Below are 20,345 nucleotides of genomic sequence, written 5' to 3' on the forward strand. Positions count from 1 at the left end.
ATAGCTCCTGTGTGTTCGGTTTACATTAAGAAATTATTCGTTAAATCCCTTTAGAAATCAACTATCAGTGTTTCCAAGCTGTTTTGTCCATCTTAATGGAAGTGTGGACAAGAAAAGTTTTTTAGGAGGCATGAAAAGATGAGAGGCAACGCAAATCACCTGACAAATTCCAACAACACAAAACCTGTTTAGTGTTTCAGCAACCCTGAAATATACACATAAAAAACATCATAAATTTGTAAATATTTATCGGTTTATTACAGTTAAAAAGATGTATGTACATACAGAACATCACCAAACATGGTCATTTTCACTCATTTGCAAAGTAGCACTTTGCAACTTGTTGGCTTCAGGATAACTGTCTTATAACGGGGCCGGCATTCATTAAGTTCGTCATTTACAACAAAGCACACAGATCAATGTATTTTTCCTCTTTTCCACTTGCCAAATAATACTTAGTAAAGGCATATAACCAAAAGTAAAACAACAGAAAGATGCTTACTATAACTAATTGGTGCTAAATTGCTGGTCCAAATCCAAGTTCCTCCTGCAAACACGCGGCTTTATATGTACACAGGTGGAAACACCTCAGACTGGATCTTGGTCACTGTGGTTAGCAATGAAGACTCACATAGAGGTAGTCATGTCTGCATCTGCTCATTCAGTCAGACAACTGACCCAAAACCTTTGCTTTCTACATCGGTTCAATCCGTGGACACAAATCCCTTTACTGACATTAACGAAAGAAAAGAAAAGTGATTATCTGTCTTTGTTGATTAAATCAAACGGTCATAAAGGTTTTGCTTGGTGCGCATAAGGCAGTCAAGTAAATGTTTGGAGAAACTAGAGCGGGGTGGGGGGTCAGGGTTTCAGGTTTTCATTAAAAGGGCCGTTCCACCAAATTTGACTGTTTAATCCTTCAACATCAACCTGAACTATCTACAAAGTGCAAGTCGTGTTTGTGCCTTTTCTGAAAACAAAGTATTTTTCCTTCCTGTGTGAAACTGCAGAATCTTGAAATAGATGTGGTTTAAAAAAAAAAAGTCTATTCAATTTTCAACAATCTCAGCCTAATAAAAGTAGATCCCACATAAATTTTCAAAAACACAAACATCTTGGTAGTTTCAGCTGGAAAAGCTCCGCCTCTGCAGAATAAAAATGCAAGTCAAGTCCGTTTTGGTGGAATTCCCATTTAATGCCAAAGACAAGTGAGATGCAAGCTAATGCACATCCACTTGGTAGCATAATGGCATTATCTTCCATTGCACTCTTGTCTTTTTGTAAAACTCTCATCACATTACAAATTTTGTAATACTGAGACTACCGTAACGTCAGATTACTGTACAGAGTAAAAGGAAAAATAAGACAAATAAACTAGACCCAAATTTACACTGTAACGACCAGTTGCTTTTCATCAAGTACAGTCAGTGGCCATAGACACAAGGAATAGCCAAACAAACACATAAAAAAAGACCATTAAGGCTGCTTGTCAATGTAGATTAAGTAGGATAAGCATTGCCACACAATGCTTCGATACCCTTTGCAATATACAAAAAGGGAGCATTTGCAGATACACCAAATAGCCACTAAATCAAAGTCCTCTATGCAAAAACGCCTGATTCTGACCCAGAAATCATGTCAAATATGTGTTCAACATGCTTGTTTCCTGTACAAAATAACCAGGCAAGAAAAAAGACAAATTGTGTGATCCAGAAAAGAAAAACAAGCGAAATGACTCTTGATTCTGCGATGCTCTCCATGGCCTAAAATCATAGACAATAGAAAAATAAATGCCAGCTATACTCCAATTATTTTGAATGCACCAGTACGCAATACATCGTCGTCATTTTAATCCAATGAGTCACACCTTTAACTGACAGGCCCAGTCGGTGATCTCCATCTCCTCCACAGCACATTAAAACTACATTCCAGGATCTGATAAATGCTCTCCGGTCCATCAGCCCAGTTCAGTTCCTGCCCCGCCTCCCATCATCCTCTTTGTCTTCATACACTGGCATTCTCAACGTTGCAAAATGGCACATGAAAAAAGTAAAAACAGAGACTGAATGTAAAAATGGGTCACAGCACTCTCGCTGCATACCTAATGCACATCTCACATTTGAGTACTCGTTGAAGGCATTTTTCACACAATTGTTACAGCTAAAAGTAAATACACACACAAAAAAAAGAAACTTCCAAAGCTTTTATATAAAACCAGGAATGCAATGCCTCCGGTGTGTTGAGCGTGAACACAGAAAGCCCTTTTTACATTTTTTTTTGTCTTTTCCGACAGTCTTGTACTGTAACTGCGTTAAGCTCAAATATGCACCTTGTTATGTTGTCTCATCGTTGTGTCCAAACGATTTGATCTGTGAGAAAACCACCGGGCCTGACGCCAAATCAAAAAGGTCAGTGGATTTGTCCCTCGTCAGGTTTTCGAGTGAAGTCTGTATCAGTGTTGGGAGTGAATCGCATCCCGGCTCCTGCCCTCTCTGCCCCCCCCCTGTCATGAACAGCATTTGTTTCAGTCCTCAGAAAGCAGCAGCAGGTTGTGCTGGTAAATTAGAAGCAGTGGTAAATCGTTACCCCGACCCGGCCCCACCCCGAGGTGAACAGTGGTGCTCATCACTCAGGCCTCCCTGTGTAGAAGCCCGAACCACAGCCCACTTAAAACACACCAAGCTGCTGCAAAAAAGCAGACCCACACATTTCAATAAGAAACAGAATCATGATTGAATATAGGGCTGGGATGCAACACATTTTCAAAAGTAAAAATTAAAAAAAAAGTTTGGTGTGATTACCTTTAGTTGGGATTTTTAATATATAGTCACTTGAAATAATGCTAACACATTTCATCATTTAGAAAAAAGAAAACACTCAATGTAAATTGATATAAAATAAACAATCCTGATCTGAACTGCAATAAGCCATTTTACGCTTGCAATTGAGAAAGCAGGATGTGGGAATCTTAAAACATCTTATAGCCACTCAGAGCCTTTTACAGTTTAACAGAGCAAGTTCCTTTTGAGATTGACAGGATAAAACTTCCCCAAAGAAAGTTACTAGTATATTCTGAGCCTAATAAACTCAACATTTATATTTAACAGATAGAAATTTACACAATAAACCGTTTGTGAAACAGATAAAATACTTGATACTTATGAGACAAAATGCCCCCATTGGAAATAACCAATGAGAGGCTACTGTGTGTTGTTTTTTTCTTAATATAGAGGATTCCGAATGTGTTTTAAAAAAGTGCATAAGAGCAGCAGCATAGCTGGGACAGTGTGGGACAAAAGACGATATTTTCTAAATAAAGTTACATTATAAATCTAATAAAGGGAACATTTTCCACCACGTAAGTAAGATTCGTACGAGACCTTGTAAAACAAACAAACAAACAAAAAAAAACTACAGATAATGTAAGGATATTAACAAAAAAAGGAAGCGTTACCTGTCAATGTTTTATTATCAAACTCTTGTCCCTGCACTTACCACTTGCTCCAGAGACTGTGTTTTTAAAAACGCTTGATATGTTGGTCAATGATCAGTTGAACTACAGCGATGCAGCCCAACACTGAAGATAACCTCCAATAAGTAAACAAAACTAAAAATTGCACTCAAGGCAACAACCAGGACTTGTATACATTTATAAAGCCTCCCAAGATCTCCCATCATTTATCCCATCACCTATGCATGTTTGACTTTTTACCTTTTTGTCACAGGCGGGGGTCACAGCACCACCCGTTTTGGAGAAAAGTCCTAACTTGCCCCCCCCACCAAGCATGTATGATTGGCATTTCTCATATGTTATACATTTCCAGCTTAATGTTTAACTACTGCTGCTATTTGTTAAAAAGATCTCAAATCACCTGACTTTTACTGATACCACTTGCTTTAACAGATTAATCCAACAGCAAAAGGAACAGTAAAAAAAAAAAGGGAAAAAACAAAAGTAAAAAAAAAAAAAAAGAAGAAAAAGGCAGTAATAAAAGAAGGATTATTGAAATAATTTATCTCTTTGTATTCTCACGGACAATTGCGTTTAGAAATGAACCGCTGGATCACTCTAAACATAGGCACAGTTTAAAAAACAAACAAAACATTAAAAAAGGTTAATAAAAATTATAATGAAATAAATTATAAACACACCATCATTAGACCTTTGTTCTCTGTGGTCAAGAAGCAATTAACATAAGTTATCTTGAGTGAAGGTGATGTATATATATAAAAAAAAAAAGGGAGTATCAAAAGAAAATGACAAAGTTACGGCAGCAGCAGTGTGAAGTTCCAAAGACTGTTTTTGTTTGTTTTTGCATACAATTGTATCCTTGCTCACGTAATAGATGCTTGTAATTACTGTAAATATATTGGCAATGGGAGCACGGTTTATATGGTTAAAAGACTTGCCACTTAGCTCACAGTTACTCAATATATATAATTTTATATATCTTCAGTTTTGGCAAAGAGATGGAAACATTTTCCTCTTGTATGATTCAGAATGAAAAATGAGCGGGGGTGGCTGGGGTCCAAAATGGTTGTGATAAACTCTGGAGTTCCGTTGTTTCTTCCTCTTCCTTGTATTTGCCCCATGACACTGATTGTGGCGAGTCTGTTTTCTTTACAGTGTATGATACACGTGGGGGGGGGGGCAGGCAAGCGAGAAAGTGCAGAGCAAGTGGAGGATTTGGAGTCAAGTTGGACTGGAATAGAGCTGCTCTTGGCTCAGACCATGGCACGGTATGGTCCCTGCATCTTGAGGAACTGGATGATGAAGGAGGGGCCTCCCGCGACAATCTGGGGCGGCAGGTGGCTGAGGGGACAGTTCTCGATGCTCATGATGGACAGCTTGCTGCAGAGGGCCAGCTCGAACGGGAGGCTGTGCAGGTTGGGGTTGTCGTTGAGGTACAGTTCCTCCAAGTTCTCCAGTGTACCTGAGGACAGACATCACTTACTGTTAGCTGAGGTACGCACTGTAGCTGATGCCATCATCCAGGGAAACAGCAACGGAAATCAACAGCCTCCGAGCAATACGTGTCCATGAAATGTGATTTTTGTTTTACTTACTGAATCGTGTTACACAGGGTTGCAAGTAACAATTATTTTTATTATTCTGCAATTTTTATTCTATGAAATGTCAAAAAGATGCAGGAATGCCTAGCACAATTTCTAAAATCCAAGGTGATGTCCCCATGGTTCTTGGTTTATGGGATCATAAGTTCAAAAACCAAAAAGGTATTCAATTTACTATCATGCATGACAAAGAAATGTTTGGTATTTTGGTTAATGAATGTTCAAAACAGCTGATAAGTTCTCTGTCGATGTACTAATGTTTTAAGCTCTAATGATATTGTACTGCTGTCTCAATTATATGTACCACTCCTGAAAAGACATGATATGGTTAAAAACACTCTAGTGGCCCTTTAATTTAAATCCCAGCACATGTATTGTTGCACCGATACAAAATAAAAAGCCAAACCAAGACACCAGCTCACAGGAAATCACTAATGGCCCCGAAGCGATGATGAAGAAACTGGGTATGGTCTTCCTTCCTTTCCTCTTTTTTTTTTTTTTTAACATGACAAACTATGAGTGATAATGTTTATACATTTTACACTGTCATACTATAGTTGTTCCTCTGAATAATCTAAAAATACAACCTCCTTTAGTTCCTTTCTCCATCCGATTTAATCTGGGGCCTCAAGCTTAACCTCAGCAGTAACCAGCCTAGCCATGTTGGACCAATCACTCGGAGGAAGGGTCAGAGGTGGGACGTACTGTGGACTGTTAAGCTCTTAAATCCTTACGGTTAAGTTTGGCTTTTATCAAGAAAACAACGTTACACAGAACTCATTTGTAAAAGGAGATATTCAAAAAGGGGAACCAGCTCTTCCAATATTGTTGATAGCACAAATAAAAATAAATGATAGTAGATATTCGAGGTTAGTCAACTTGTGCTCTTAACTATAAGACTACGTACATGTTTATAAACATCCCTGAACAGATTAACGGAGCATGTTACTGATTTCAGAAGTTGGAGGTTTGAGGGGAATACATACCAATCTCCTCTGGAAGGTGCTGCAGCAGGTTCTCCCCCAAACCAAGGTGAGTCAGGTTGGTGAGGTGGCCGATGCCTCTGGGTAACGTACTCAGCTGATTATTTGTCAGCACCAATTTCTAATGAGAGAACAGGAGCGCAGGAAGTTTATTATGTGCCCTATGGGTTTGCTGAAATGAGAATTGCATTTCCCAATCAAAATGGCTCCTTAGATTAAGTTACCAAACATTAATGTGGAAATAAAAATATCCTTCTTGGTTGTCAATACAATCTAACCATTTATCACCCAGTTATATCCAATATCACTGTCTGTTCCTAAAAGAGACTAACTGTGGATGATTAGCTACATATTATGGCTAAAAGCATGTCTACTAACCTGTTCCTTAAAACTGAAATAATTTGTTTATAACAAAGGATTTGGCTCTGGTTCTCATTAGTTCCTTGTTCTAATTAGTAGACTTATTAAAGCACACCGTTATTAAAATCCACATTTATTTACAGCAACTTTAAAGGAATGCATCGCCATCTGCTGCAGTGTCTTTTATTATCCTACCACAGGAGTTGCTAAAGTCTATTTTTGAAATCCACTTACAAGCCTCCTAAGCCACGGACTGCCTTTCAAATGCCTTTAAAAGTAAAAACAGCTGCTACGATTGAGGAAGTGAGAACAAAAGGTGGATAAAACCATTATGGAACATGTTCCTGTATTTCTAATAATTGCCGTTTCCCATTGCACAGATACAAACCAGATACGACAAACTTCTGTAAACCAACAATAACAAAGAGCCTCGGGTATAAATAAGAGAACTGCATTTCTGGAAAACGTACCTGTAAGTCTTTAAGATAAGCAATTTCATTAGGTAGACATTCCAACTTGTTTTCCTCCAAGTCGAGCTCCCGTAGCTTTCTCAAATTCCCAATACCATGTGGCAACTTCTTGAGAAGATTATTTGACAATATTAACACCTGTGAGGAGTGAAGACAATAATGGTTTTTTTTTCCACAATAACAATCGGATTTAATGTAACAGTCTGGCATGATTACACATGCAATCACCCCTGACAAAGAATCATCACATCATTCTCGAAATATAGAGGAAACGTGTGGGATAATGGAGCAGCCGAACGGACAGAGGCAGCAGATGTGCCGTAGTTTTGTCCAGCGTCAACTCACACTTAAGTGTTTCAGCAGCTGAGCGTGTAGCCTACACGTTGTTGACTTGTTCAGATTTTGCTTACTTGTTCAGTTGTCCTTGATTTTTGTGCTTCTACTATTGTTAAGTAGCTACATAGTTAAATTGTCTCGACTGTTTTAATGGTGTTTATTGTTGATGTACGATAGGGTGTCTGGAAAAGGTGTTTTATTTTGAAAATCGACCGGATTCTCTATGCCCTTCTGTGTCTGACGTCCTGATTTTTAATATTTAATTACATAAACAATTAGATTTATATAATATGTAAGTATTATTAATATGAGATATTATTATTTTCCCCCAGGAGAAATTGTTATTAAGGAGGGGAATAAACTGAACTGTTTTGTCATCAACTCTCATTCATACGTATAAGTTTGAGTGAAAATGATGGAAAGAAATTGACACATCGCTCATGCAGTGTTATTAATAACTGAAATGCAGTTTATTGGTATAGTCCTGTAGGTCTATCAGCTCCTGTTGTTATGTTATTGTTTTACACCTGGCAATATTTTCTCAACACAGACAGAAGGAGGCAACAGGATGTAACGTTAAATGTTCAGTGACTGAAGGAGGACTACGTTCTTCCACAAAGGCCCTTTGAGAAAAGAAGATTTTGGAAGCTGGGTTCAGCGCAAAAGTTCAACTACTTTGACAGCGGCGTGCGCACGAGCTCACCGTGAGGTGCATGTTACTCGACGCAGCAACAAACCGCCGTAGCATCGCACAAGCCATTGACAATAATGGGCCTCATATGGCAGCGGTCCTGTTGTTGTAGTGCGTCGGAAAGGTTACACCTGCTTTGTTTGTTTGCGTTGCACTGAAAGCTCGACTCTCACCGCTATGGCATCGATTGTTAAGTGACAAGTTTATTTAACTCAGTTATTATGCATTACCTTTACTTGGGCGTGCAAAGCTGGGTGGTGATACCGCGGGTACTGCAGCGCTCCTTTAGCAGCAACCTTTTAACTGCAAGTTTTTGAACAGGTTATCAGTCACCTCCTAAATAACGCCCTGGTCAGTCTTGGTGTACCCGAAATTCTCCCACACTGCCGAGTTCAGCAGTTTCTTTGGTGAAAATAAAGCTTCACAGTTTGGTCCCTCTGCCATAGTTTAGCCAGTGTATAGTAGTAGCCTCCATGTCTCTGATAAGCACGGCCCTTTCAGCTGGTGTACCACTCGTGTAACTTTGTTTTGTGCAAGTTGCAACAGTTTTGTTCCGTGCAACAGAAACACTTGGTGTAGCGGAGCCTTTACCATTAATTAACCTAAAACAGTGCAACTGTGCCGGTGTCGGCGGCTGGTGGGGGGGTGGGCTCAGTAGTAGTGTATATCGTATTTGTATTGACAGTAAGTTATTGTAGGTAGTTTTCCACCTTAGTTTTGTGTTTATTTACTACTTTAATCTGCTCCTCTTCTCTTCTCCCCACGCTTACACACACCTAGCCCGCACCTCTGGTCTCTCACTGCAAACATGCCGGCTTGCTCCGCCTCTTTGTGTCTCTCTCCCTGTATGGGTCTCTGCTGACTTTCTCCATCAGCAGTACGTTTCATAAAGTCGCTGTGATTCAGTTTTCGAGTGCGCTGCATGTGGGTCGAAAACGAAACTAACGTTAGCGAGTGAAACCTGTACTCGTGCATTCACTCTTGCTCCATAGTGTAACATTTCCTGCGTGACTGTTAACGTAATAGCAGATAACATCTCTCTCTGTGTTTCTCTGCAAAATGCTCTGTGTGTGTGGCGAATGAGTGGGCGAGCGTATGAGAGAGTGTGTGGCAGAAAGTGACGGTGAAAGTTGGTTATTAGAAATATTAGCAGAAATATTAGCAGAAAGTTGTCAGTCTGGCAGTAAACATCCAGTGTAGTTCACAGTGCGACAGTTAATTAAAGTGTGTCATTTCACAACAGCTGGAAAGCGAAGGTTGTTAGCACTAGCTAACATCTCTGCTAGACAGCACGTGTTTTGGCTGCTATGTAACGCCAGCTAAATCAGAAACAAAGTAAACGTTAATGTTAGCTGTAGGTCATTACTACTTACTTGTCCGTGGTTGAGAACATCAGGTACAAGTCAAAGTGCTTTACAGCTCTGTCCTGTACATATACTGTACATCCTTATATACTAGTTAAATAATATTTCAGTTTAAGTAAATTAGCAAGTTGGTCCTTTTAAGCTAAGCACGAGATTTTTTTTTAGATATTAATGTTCAAATTAATGGCATAGTAATTATCCAGAAATCAAATAGAAAAAAAGATGCATCTATAATCGTTTTATAATCGCATCGCAGACCTCTGAATTATAATCGAGTGGAATTGTGAGGTGCCTACAGATTCCCACCCCTACACTGTGGTAAGGACACGTGGTGCACGATCTACCAGGTGAGCTACTCACCTCCAGAGAGACTAAACCGCAGACGTCCTCTGGGATCTTTGTCAGCTGATTGGTGGCAAGGTTAAGCTCGACCATGCTAGTCCATGTGCCAAAGTCCAGTGGCAGAGACGTTAACTGGTTGTCCTAAGGAAGACAAAAATCACACCTTCATTAGCAAAATAAGCGACCATTCAGAGGGCCAACACAAGGACAGTGCTGTTGAATAGGCCAAGTAGACGAGAGCACTATGCCAGCTCTGTTACCTGTCGACCAGATAAAATGTTTGTGACGATTTAAATCCAAACTGCATCCAGTATGGGGTTGGGGAAACCCTATGAATCAGAATCGAATCATGAGGTGCCTAGAGATTCCCACCCTTAATGCAGTACGGCCATACACCAAGTAACAAGTTAAGGATGTTTAATGCCTGTGCATGCCTGGCTTAAGGCCAATACAAACAATCAACAGGAGTGTCGTTCCGACCGCCTTAGTTCTGAACAACAGTTGACATAAATATGAGGAAATACGTGAACTAAAGTGACACACTGGCATTTAACAAACACCAGGATATGCAGCTACCTGTGTGCTCCCTGTAAATTCAAGATTTTATTTCAGGATTTCCTTCACTACTACTTCTCACTATGAAGGACATTCAGCTCACCTTCAAGAATAGATACTTAGCTTCTTTAAAATAATGAAAGATGCATCTATGGACCTTGTTCTTTTTATGTGTATATACCCAGCTGTGATTTCCATTAAGCTGCTTCAGCTTCAGGTTCCTAGTATTGTGCATTCGGCATCACAGTCACGGTTTGTTAGGACACTTGAATAGAACATTGTCATTGCTTCTGTTTTTAGTAACACCTGTGCTTTTCCTATTGTGACAAGTCAAAATGTCTGTTAAACAGGCCTATTAATGAACGAGACTAAATTAAGATGGTAGATATGATCATTTCCACATTGGTTAGAATTTTTCTTACAGTTTATCTCACACAGAAAACATACATACATACATACCTTCATGTTAAGCTTGCTTAAAACTTTGGCCCTGGAGAAGATACCAAAGGGGATCTTGTTGATGCGGTTGTGCTCCATGTTGAGGGAGTAGATGGTGGAGAACTGGGATGGTCCACCCACAGGATACGACTGGAAGCAGTTCCTTGCCAGTGTTAGACTGGTCAGGTTGACCAAACTCGACAGTAGGCCCTGGTCAACCACAGTATTAATGAATGAATGACATGTATTCATTTTAGAGCATAGCTACTAGTGTTGTAGTCAAAACCGCCCAAACCGAGACCAAGTTAAGACGAAGACCGAGGGAGGGCGAGACAGAGTCAAGACCAAGACCAGTTCCCCACATTACATGACACAATAAAATGTGGAACGAGATCATAGGTACTTCTCAAACTGATCTGAAAGATCCACTTTCCCTAAAACACCCACATACAAACACTGAAATCAACGTAAGCGTTTTTTTTTTCAACACTCCTCTTCCATGCTTACCATCACAGGTAGGGGGGACAGTCATTAACAGTAACAACACATTTTTAATTAGGGTTATTGGTTGCATTTAAAGCAATACGTTTTACATCCAATCAAAGTCAGGATGTTGAAATAAAACGTCTCAACGTCTGAGACCGAGAAAAGACTGAGTACAAATGTGGTCGAGTCCGAGACGAGACCAAGACCTTCAAAAAGTGGTCTTAAGACTGGTCTCGAGTACTACAACGCTAATAGATACAGAGGGCTTGAGGCTAAATTATGAATTTACTGTTACCGTAACTGAAATTATCCAGTCAATTTTATACGGTCTTATTGCTTCAAGTCACCAAAGCATATTCCTTGTATGTGTAAAAATACTTGGCAATAAACTTACCTCTGGCAACACTGAAATGTTGTTGTTTTCAAGGTTTAGCTCCTCCAGTTCTCGACATCTGGCTAGTGACCTGGGGATGGCTGACAATCGGTTGTATCTCAGACCTAAGCGATTTATGCTAGCCAGATTGCCTAAAACAACAAAAGAAAAACACATCTAAATTAAACTTGTTTTTGCACCTTTACAAAATGTATGAAATCGCCAACTGGTAAAATAAAACAAAAAGCATATATTGAATATTAACAAAGACATAATAAACTTTGCTTTTGAGTCCTAATGCTTAAATTACCTATAGTCTCTGGGAGGTCCAGGAGCTCATTGTGCTGCAAGTCAAGGTTGGTTATCTGTGTGCAATTCCCAATCTCCTTCGGTAGGTGTTCCAGCTGGTTATGGGCAACATCCAGAGTTATGAGGTTGCATAGCTCCCCTGCAGAAAGATGCACACACAATTCTGATATTTAGCTAACTCAAAATGAAAGTGCATTAAGTAACCCAACCACTGAAGACACCCACTCATTTATCTCATTCCCTCCTTAAAGAATCAGAAGGGCATTGGTGCAAAGCCCAGGACAATTTACCAAGTTTTATAGCCAGATCTCTATTTTACAGTAAAATTAAGACACACAAGATACATTATGCGCACTAGGGCTGCAGCTAACGATGATTTTAGTATTCAAAGCTTCTATAGATTATTTTAACGATTCATCGATGCTTCGTATAAGAAGTACTTTTGCTTGGTGGCGGCGGTGTGGCGTTCACACTATGTGACTGATCGGTGACAGGGGGTCACGCACACACTACAGGAGCTGACAGCAGCTGTGTCACCCAACGCTGGTCTCCAAACGTTTTGTCAAGTTATGAGCGATCCTGTACACAAAACAGCTGTTTGTTATTATAAACATGACAGTTATAAAGACAAAGACTATGGGTGAAAGGATGGATTACCTGCTACATGCAGGTAGCAGGGATTGTCTGAGTTACAGAAAGAACTGGAGGTGAGTAAAAAGGTGCAGCTTCCCGACACCCAGTTAACTCATGACTGTGAGGTTACAACCCACGGCCCAAAAAGGAGAAAAACAAACACACGTGTGCACATTTTCATCCGAGTACTGCGGCTTACTTTGGCTAGCCTTCAACTCAACAATCAATCATGATTTCAGTTAAATGCTAAAGTTACCAGAGGTGGGACCAAGTCATCGTCTAGTCAAGTCTATAGTCACCGAGTCAAGTCTATAGTCTTAGCACTCAAGTCCCAAGTCGAGTACCAGACCGATCATGAATTTCAAGTCAAGGACCAACAAGTCCAAGTCAAGTCCAAGTCTTAATCATTGAGTTTTCGAGTCCTAAACAAGTCTTAATGCGCTCTTCACCAAATCTAAAAATAATTTCAAAAGTTTTTTCCAAGTTAAAAATAAAACAATGTATTGAATGAAGCATTAGCCTGTACAGAAAGAAGGCAGAGGTGCAGTTTCACACAACAAATGTTCTATAATTTCATGAATTAAATAAATGTTCATGTTCTAATTATTTTGGTCAATATTGAGATCATAATTATTTAACAGGATTACCTTTGCCTTAGGAAACAATAAATATTGAAATGTCATACTTTCTTTTTAAAAACTAGGGTACAATATATGCATTACTCAAAAATCCCAAATAGCCCATAAAATAAAAAACAATAATCCAACATTATTAACTTTAAGCAGCATCTAGTGTGCAAGAGGATGACAGCAGCACAGTTTCCCCCCAAGTTGACAGCTTTGGGTGACGGATGGGTCGTGTGTGTGTGTGTGATTGTGTGTGTGTGATTGTGTGTGTGTGTGTGTACACGGACGAGAGCAGAGCAGGTGACGGGAGATGCAGTGACAGAAACCAGCAGTGAGAAAACTATAAATCGCTATGACGTTAGAAGACGCAGACACAGTGGATATTTTACAAGAACCGATCAGGTAAACCAACACTGAACACACCACTTAGGGAGGGACGAGAGCCTCAGCTGTAAAGGAAAGGGGTGCGCTGGATTTATAAAACAAAACACCCGGCCCCGGCCCCATTATCGTTTTATCTTAATTAACTTTTTTTTATAATTGGTGGAAGCAGCTTCATGCAACAGCTGCAGCAGTCTCTCTAAAACTGTTTCGACCTGACCTTTCTTAGTGGAGGAATTCAGAAAATTGCGTGGTGCTCCGTCAGGGCCCCAGCTGTTGTGCATGGATTAGCCTATGCGTAAAATTCCTCCAGCCAGAGGGAACAATCACGAACCGTTCACAGCGGGCTGGTAGTAGGCCTACTACACAACCCAGTGTAGGTACTGGAGAGGGAATGGGTCGCTGGGGCGTACAGGGCCAGGAACAGGAGATCGCAGAATGGCCGGGTGCATTTCGGACGGTCGGTGAATGTTCCCTCTTGCTGGAGGAAGCCACACGCTCCAGTCTAATTGAGCATGGCGCTATGTTGATGCGCTGCGCAGTTTTTTATATCATAATTTATATTCGGGCATGGGGAGTGTCAAGTCAGCTCGAGTCAAAAGGCAAAGTGAAGTCATGAGTCATTGCTGTTCAAGTCAAAGTCGAGTCGCAAGTCTTCTTTGATTTTGTCAAGTCGAGTCTAAAGTCATCATTTTTGTGACTCGAGTCTGACTCGAGTCCACGTCATGTGACTCGAGTCCACACCTCTGAAAGTTACTGTTACCTTGTCTGTGGTCAGCTGGCAGAACACCGGCTGCTTTTTGTTCAGGTGCCGTCGTGCTGTTGCCAAGGCGACATGATTTCCGTTTTACGATGGACGTATGGTAACATTACAGGTTTGTTGTTTTCTTTAGCTTGAAATAATCCCATACTTTGGACACTTTCTGCTTTGTCCCTTGCCATGTTCTTTCTCTTTCTCCACTTTGCAAACAGATCCATTATAATCACGTCATGTTCATAGCGTAAGCGCAATGTGCGACAATAATAAATGTCTGTGCGAAACACTGGGCTGTATAGTTATATGGATTATACTAAGTATTTATTAATTGATTTTTTTTTAAATCAATGGGGTGAAAACTTGAATCGTTTCAGCCCTAATACGCACACAAGATGACCTGCTCTCTGAATGGAAATTTAACCTTAGCTAAATGCTACAACCCCAATAGAAACTACTAATACTTTCCACAATTTTATGATTTACTGTGGCCACTAGGCAAAAAGGTTGGCTTCTTTCCCTGTCTAAATTTGAGGAAAGGGTCCTGTCTTTATACAAAGGATTTGCTCACCTATCTCTGCAGGCAGCTGTTTAATCTTGTTCTCACGAATGCTGAGCATAGTGAGCTTGGATAGGTTTCGGATTTCCTTCTCCACTGTTGTGATACGGTTGAACCGCAGGTACAGCGTGGTCAGAGACGTCAGCCGGTAGACAACAGCAGGTATCTCTCTCAGCTTGTTGTGCCGGAGGTCGAGCATTCGAAGCTTCTTAAGGGAGTCCAGGGAGTCAGGCAAACTAGTCAGGGAGTTCTCGCTCAGGGCCAAAGTGACCAGGCCTGATAGGCAACCTACCTCCGCTGGCAGACTCTGCAGCTTGTTGCTGTATAAGTAGAGTTCAGCCAGCTGCGTCAACTCCTTAATCGAGGTGGGCAGCATGTGAATGGACCGTTTAGATAAGTCCAGTCTCATTGAGTTTTCCTCTCGGCACTTGTTGAGCTCTTTGATCACCTCGGCATTGCTGGACTTCTTGCGTGTACCTGGTGCCGGGTTTGGCCGCTTTATTGTATTGTCAACAGAGAAGGCAACACCTGGTGTTGAGCTGCTGGTGTCCTTCTTTCCTTCTTTGGCATCTTTCCCTTTGGTCTTTGTTTCTTTGCCACCATCTTTGACTAAGCTGGCTAGAGCCTTGGCCTCCTTTTCCCTTTCTTTCCCCGCTGGACCACCTTTGGGGTCCTTTTCTTTCGAATCTTTTTCTTTGCCTAAAGTACTACTCATGTTGACGTAAACGTGTCTCCTCCTCCGGAGTTGCTCATGGGAGTCTCTTGTCGGGTTACTTATTCGGGAAAAAAGGGACACAGACAACCAAGGAGGCTTTTAAAGAAAACATCCCTGTGCAGGACACATTTATGATTGTCCTTGAAATAAAGGACTTGTGATCCAAAGTTTTTTTTGGATACTTTTGATAATTTGTTAAAATGCCATGGGAGAAAAAATCCTTTGAAGTAGCTGGATTGTGGCACCCACGGGCCACATGCTCAAGTGTCTGAACTGCATACAATCCCAGGACCTTTGGATACAAGTTCTTTCAGGCTGCAAAGGTCATCAAGGTTTTTAATCCATTGAAGTGTTGCTGTTGGGAAAAAGAAGAATTAGTTTTGTTCACATTTACAATTTCATTTGACACTTTCCAAACATTGTAATCATTTTGAATTTTAACAGTTGAGTGGCCTTACTGAAAAGGTTTCTGGTCTTTGTATTTGTCACTTGTTTCTATAGTATTAGACACAAATTACAGAAAGAAATAAAATGATCTGATGAGCCGAAAAGAACACAAGGAACGAAACTAATTTTCATCTGGATGTCCTGCATCCAAAATATGTTGTGTTTCCTACACTGCTCACCACAATTTACAGTAAACATAAGACTTCTAGTGGCAAACACAGATCAGAATATGCTTCCACTTCCACTGAAAGTGATGAGGAATTTGATAGTAAAGGAATAAGCCATCCATACCGATTCCCTTAAATAAACAAGAAAAATAAAATAAAATGAAATGTATGAAAATATTGAATCCTATATAAACTAGATGTTTTGATTTTGGTCTCCAATGCCATCATACTCGGACCAATCTGACCAACTAAGCAAATGGAAGTAATTTGTGATTTCTTTAAATTCGCGAACTTCAGATTGATGAGATTTTTTGTGACAATGATGTCATTTAATGTGTTTGTAGTAAACAGTTAACCGCACAAATATTTTTACAGTGTGCCAGCCTCCTCCTTGTTTTGGGCACTTGATGGTGATTAGTTAATATTTGATTTTTTTTTGCTAGATCGAATGCATATCGTCTTGGAAACATTCACCTGTGTCTTTGTTATTTAGGTGGCATCTATAATGCATAGATTTGACACTGCCAGAAATATTATATGAATAACGTGACCTAGTGACAATGAGCATGACCATCTACCATCATCATAACAAGGGACTTAACAAGCTCGTCCACAGGATCGGAATCGGAATCTAAACATTGTTTGATGAACAGTACTGGCTACGTTAAGCCAAGTAATTTCCGATCCGGTGTTTGCTCAGGCGGGCAGCATTCAAAACTTCCCTGCTTCACTCTGTTAAAAAAAAATGATAGCACACATTTTTTACGATTAGTGAGTGAAATCCAACTCCAATCAGCAGTTTGAAATTCTTCAGACTGACAACCTGCCGCAGCAAGCAATTTCACATTTTGCAGGTGAACCACACCCTTTAAAGAACTGCTGTCGTTGAAAACTTTTTCATGCCGAAAAGAAAAACAGCCTACAAGAGGGCTTGTCCAACTCCACACTGACAATCCTCTATCCATAGATATTATGCATAATACTAAAAACTACCTTATACATGAGACACTTCAACAGGTTTGGTGGGTTGTCAGTACCATTTGAAATGTGGTATTATTGAGTGTGTTGTGTCATACCACAGAAATCTGCTGAAAGTACTAAGCAATACCTCACACAAACTTACTCCTACTAAACAAACATCGCCCCATGGGTATTGACATTACTGTAAGCCTACAGCCCCACCTAAACATGCATTCAGCTATTTAGACATCCCCTATGAAGTCTGTAATGCAACAATCACATTGAATATTTACGTCTCAAAGACATCCAGACATTACAGACAACCCTTTGGATTTTTACATAACAAACTGAGCCAGAATGTCTCTGGCGGCCTGTCTCTGTTTAGTCTCTGTAACTGCTGTACCTCTGTGGCTGTGTAAAGCTTTCCTGCACTACAAGCTAAGCCGTGGCAAAAAGAGAGACTGGTTTGGCTCAGGATCAGAGCTAAGTGAAAAGGTTAGGACTGCTGAGAGTAATCTTTAGAAGCGGCCTTCAAAGCACGAAGCCCCCACAACAACAGGTCATATGACCTTTTGGGTAAAAGAAACGTTGGGTCAATAGCAGCACCCCTTGCATGACAGAATGCTTGACAGTGTGTTCTGTAAATAAATAAATAAAAAAGAAAGGTATCCACTGCTCTTTCAGCCTGTCATAAACAAAGGGGTGAACATCTAACATTGGTGGGCATACCTGTGTGCAAAATAATGATTAACATATAATGAGAACAGCCAGGCCAGACCAATTGCTGGGGCCATCTAAACTAAACTGTGCAAGCAACTTCCTTTTATGGTTGTAACTTGTACTCACTATGTCCCTGCCCTGGTACATCATTCTGTTTATAACAAACTGCATGTAAACGTTATCAGTGTAAAAACTGAATGGGACAAGAATAAAAGTTTAACATCCAACTGATCATATCAATACTGTCATTCATGTAATGAATGTCATGAAACAAAAATATTGACCAAACCAAACATACTCTTAGTTGCATCTTTCAAATGTATGCAGAGGTTTCTGCAAAACAGCACAGCATTCAGATGACTAAAACTCTGACTTCAAAAGATGGAAAAGAAGACGAGAAAATAATGAAAAACAGCTACAACCCTTAGCAGTATCCAAAACGACAGAATCACTTGGTGGCCATACAATTAAATGTGTTGTGATCAGAAAACTGCAATATTAATGGATGCTCTGTATCTGTTGTTACAGCCTTTACACTGGCCTATACAGGTGGTGGCTAGTTTGCCAAAATCACTGGATGTAAATTCAGCAGGAAAGTGATCCATCTGTGAAAAAACTTGTAAGCACTTTGTGACTTCCATGAAGTTAGGACTACTCATTAAGTAGATGAAGTGAGGTTCAACTACAGCTTCGTTGAAAAGCTAATGCATTTCCATCAACACTAACCCAATACCACCATAAACACACTTGGACTTCATGGCACTTGCAACCCTCATATAGACTAATGAAGTTTCCATTAAGGATATCTTGGGCCCATCTGATAATGCCAGTGCATTTAGGCCTTAGCAAAACTGTCAACAGTTCTTGTTTATGCACTTTGATCAAATAAAGAAATGCATCAATGTCAGCTAATCAGAGCATACAATAAATCACGCGTGTAAAGCAAACTGAAGTGCTACGATATGGCAAAACGCACTACGGAGTCAGGAAATATCTAAAAACCCTTCTCCTGTGTTGACAGTAACGTTATGCTACCACCCAAGTCCAATAAATAGCCTGACAGTTTGAGTAGTTAACGTTATATGTAATGGGGAGGTGGGAGCAAAACAGGGGTGAGGTGGCAGCTATCAGCTATTCCATAGGACACGGCTAGCTAGATGGCTAACGTTACGTGTTCCAATGACAAATCCTTTAAAACAGATTACCGACAAAACGGTACCAGGTCGGGAAGTCAAGTCGCCGTTCGGGATTAACGTTGATGAATTTACATAATATTAACACCTAGGGATATCATACCAGGGTGTGTGCCTCTGTGTGATCGTTGGTGTGACAGTCATCCCTTGGCGCGGACAGTAAAAATGCGTTACATTTGGACTGTTAACCTAACATCAACAAGCTAACTAATTGTCGTTAGCCAACTCACGGAGGCTGAAAATCCCTAATGTTAGCTAAAGCCAGCCTTACAACACAGCTACAATACACATCTCTAGCGACAGATCTTCAAAAAGGAGAAAAAATACACTGGAAAAGCCTACAAAACGTCTGACAACAAGGCAGGAAATAAAAGCAGCTAAGCTAAACGTCTATAGCAAACGTCAGTTATGCCAGGCTGCTGCTAACTTGCTATCATCAGCTAGCGAGCAAGTTAGCCCACCAGCTAGCACTGTTTTAGCGAGCGATCCTCTTGAGTGAAAGGAGGAATAGTAACATCACAGATTAAATAATAAAATGAGGGTCTGCTGGTGCGTGTATTAGACGGCGCGAATGGTGTCGACGTTTCTCCTGACATATACTCACATTCAGCTGCTAGCTTTATGTGAAGCAGAGGTAACGTTAACTGTGTGTGTGTGTGTGTGTGTGTGTAGGCCCGAGCAGAGCGGCTGTCGGACCGACCCATTCCTCCGTGAGTCCGACCGAGGGGAAACCTCTGCAGCAGCCAGCTGAGCGCAGTCGTGCAGCAGACACCCAGAGAGAACAGCCGGGGGGAGGGCAGCGGATATCCCAGCAGAGCGGCCACTGAAGGCACACAAGGTGCGGACTAACTGTAACACAGCATCCAAGCGCCGTCCCCGTATTGAATATTAGTCGAGAGGAAAAAAGGAAAACACTGAAAAACAGCGGCCATTCCGAAGCTGAACAAAAGAGTGCGTTCGTACTCACCACCGCAAAATGACATGTTAACGCTATACACGCCACAACAAGAGACTGACGAGTGTTTTATATGTGGAGTGATGCGTAACTGTGTTGTGTGGGGTGAAACGTCCACTGTTAATGTGATAATATAACTGTTTTACCTTCAGAGGTGTGACTCCGCCATCCTCGCTGCTTCCTCCTCTATTCCTACACTGCTGCTCTGCTCCCCTCCCTCCGTTGCCACCAAACTGCGTCATACGCACGCCTAACCACTGTTATCACGAGACTTTGAAACACAATCAAATATTCCTGGATAAACATTGGCTTTATTTACATGTATAGCTTGTTTTGTTTCAGTTATAATAATAATAATAATAATAATATAATAATAATAATAATAATAATAATAATAATAATACATTACAAATAAAAGTGAGGCATATAAAGAATTGTCTTCTCTGCTTAATTTG

The 20,345-nt window shown here is 40.5% G+C and overlaps 1 protein-coding gene across 2 annotated transcripts; it reads right to left on the reverse strand.

Annotated features, from left to right (window-relative positions):
- Nucleotides 1-231: 231 nt before the first annotated feature.
- On the reverse strand, nucleotides 232-20,136 carry shoc2 (SHOC2 leucine rich repeat scaffold protein). 2 transcript variants are annotated; one of them, XM_038713955.1, is made up of 9 exons: nucleotides 20,037-20,136; nucleotides 14,746-15,803; nucleotides 11,782-11,919; nucleotides 11,493-11,623; nucleotides 10,634-10,822; nucleotides 9,638-9,760; nucleotides 6,887-7,024; nucleotides 6,060-6,177; nucleotides 232-4,934 (listed from the first exon to the last, which is right to left on the reverse strand). In XM_038713955.1, exons 2-9 carry the CDS (start codon nucleotides 15,446-15,448, stop codon nucleotides 4,726-4,728), a joined length of 1,749 nt encoding a protein of 582 aa, XP_038569883.1. In that variant the 5' UTR covers nucleotides 15,449-15,803; nucleotides 20,037-20,136; the 3' UTR covers nucleotides 232-4,725. The 2 variants fall into 2 exon arrangements, with proteins under 2 accessions (XP_038569883.1, XP_038569884.1); XM_038713956.1 differs by lacking the exon at nucleotides 20,037-20,136 and adding an exon at nucleotides 19,636-19,769.
- Nucleotides 20,137-20,345: the final 209 nt, after the last annotated feature.

Source organism: Micropterus salmoides, unplaced genomic scaffold (genome assembly GCF_014851395.1).
Source record: "Micropterus salmoides isolate LMB-PRFRI ecotype aquatic unplaced genomic scaffold, ASM1485139v1 Ms_hic_scaffold_12, whole genome shotgun sequence".
NCBI classification, from domain to species: Eukaryota; Metazoa; Chordata; class Actinopteri; order Centrarchiformes; family Centrarchidae; genus Micropterus; species Micropterus salmoides.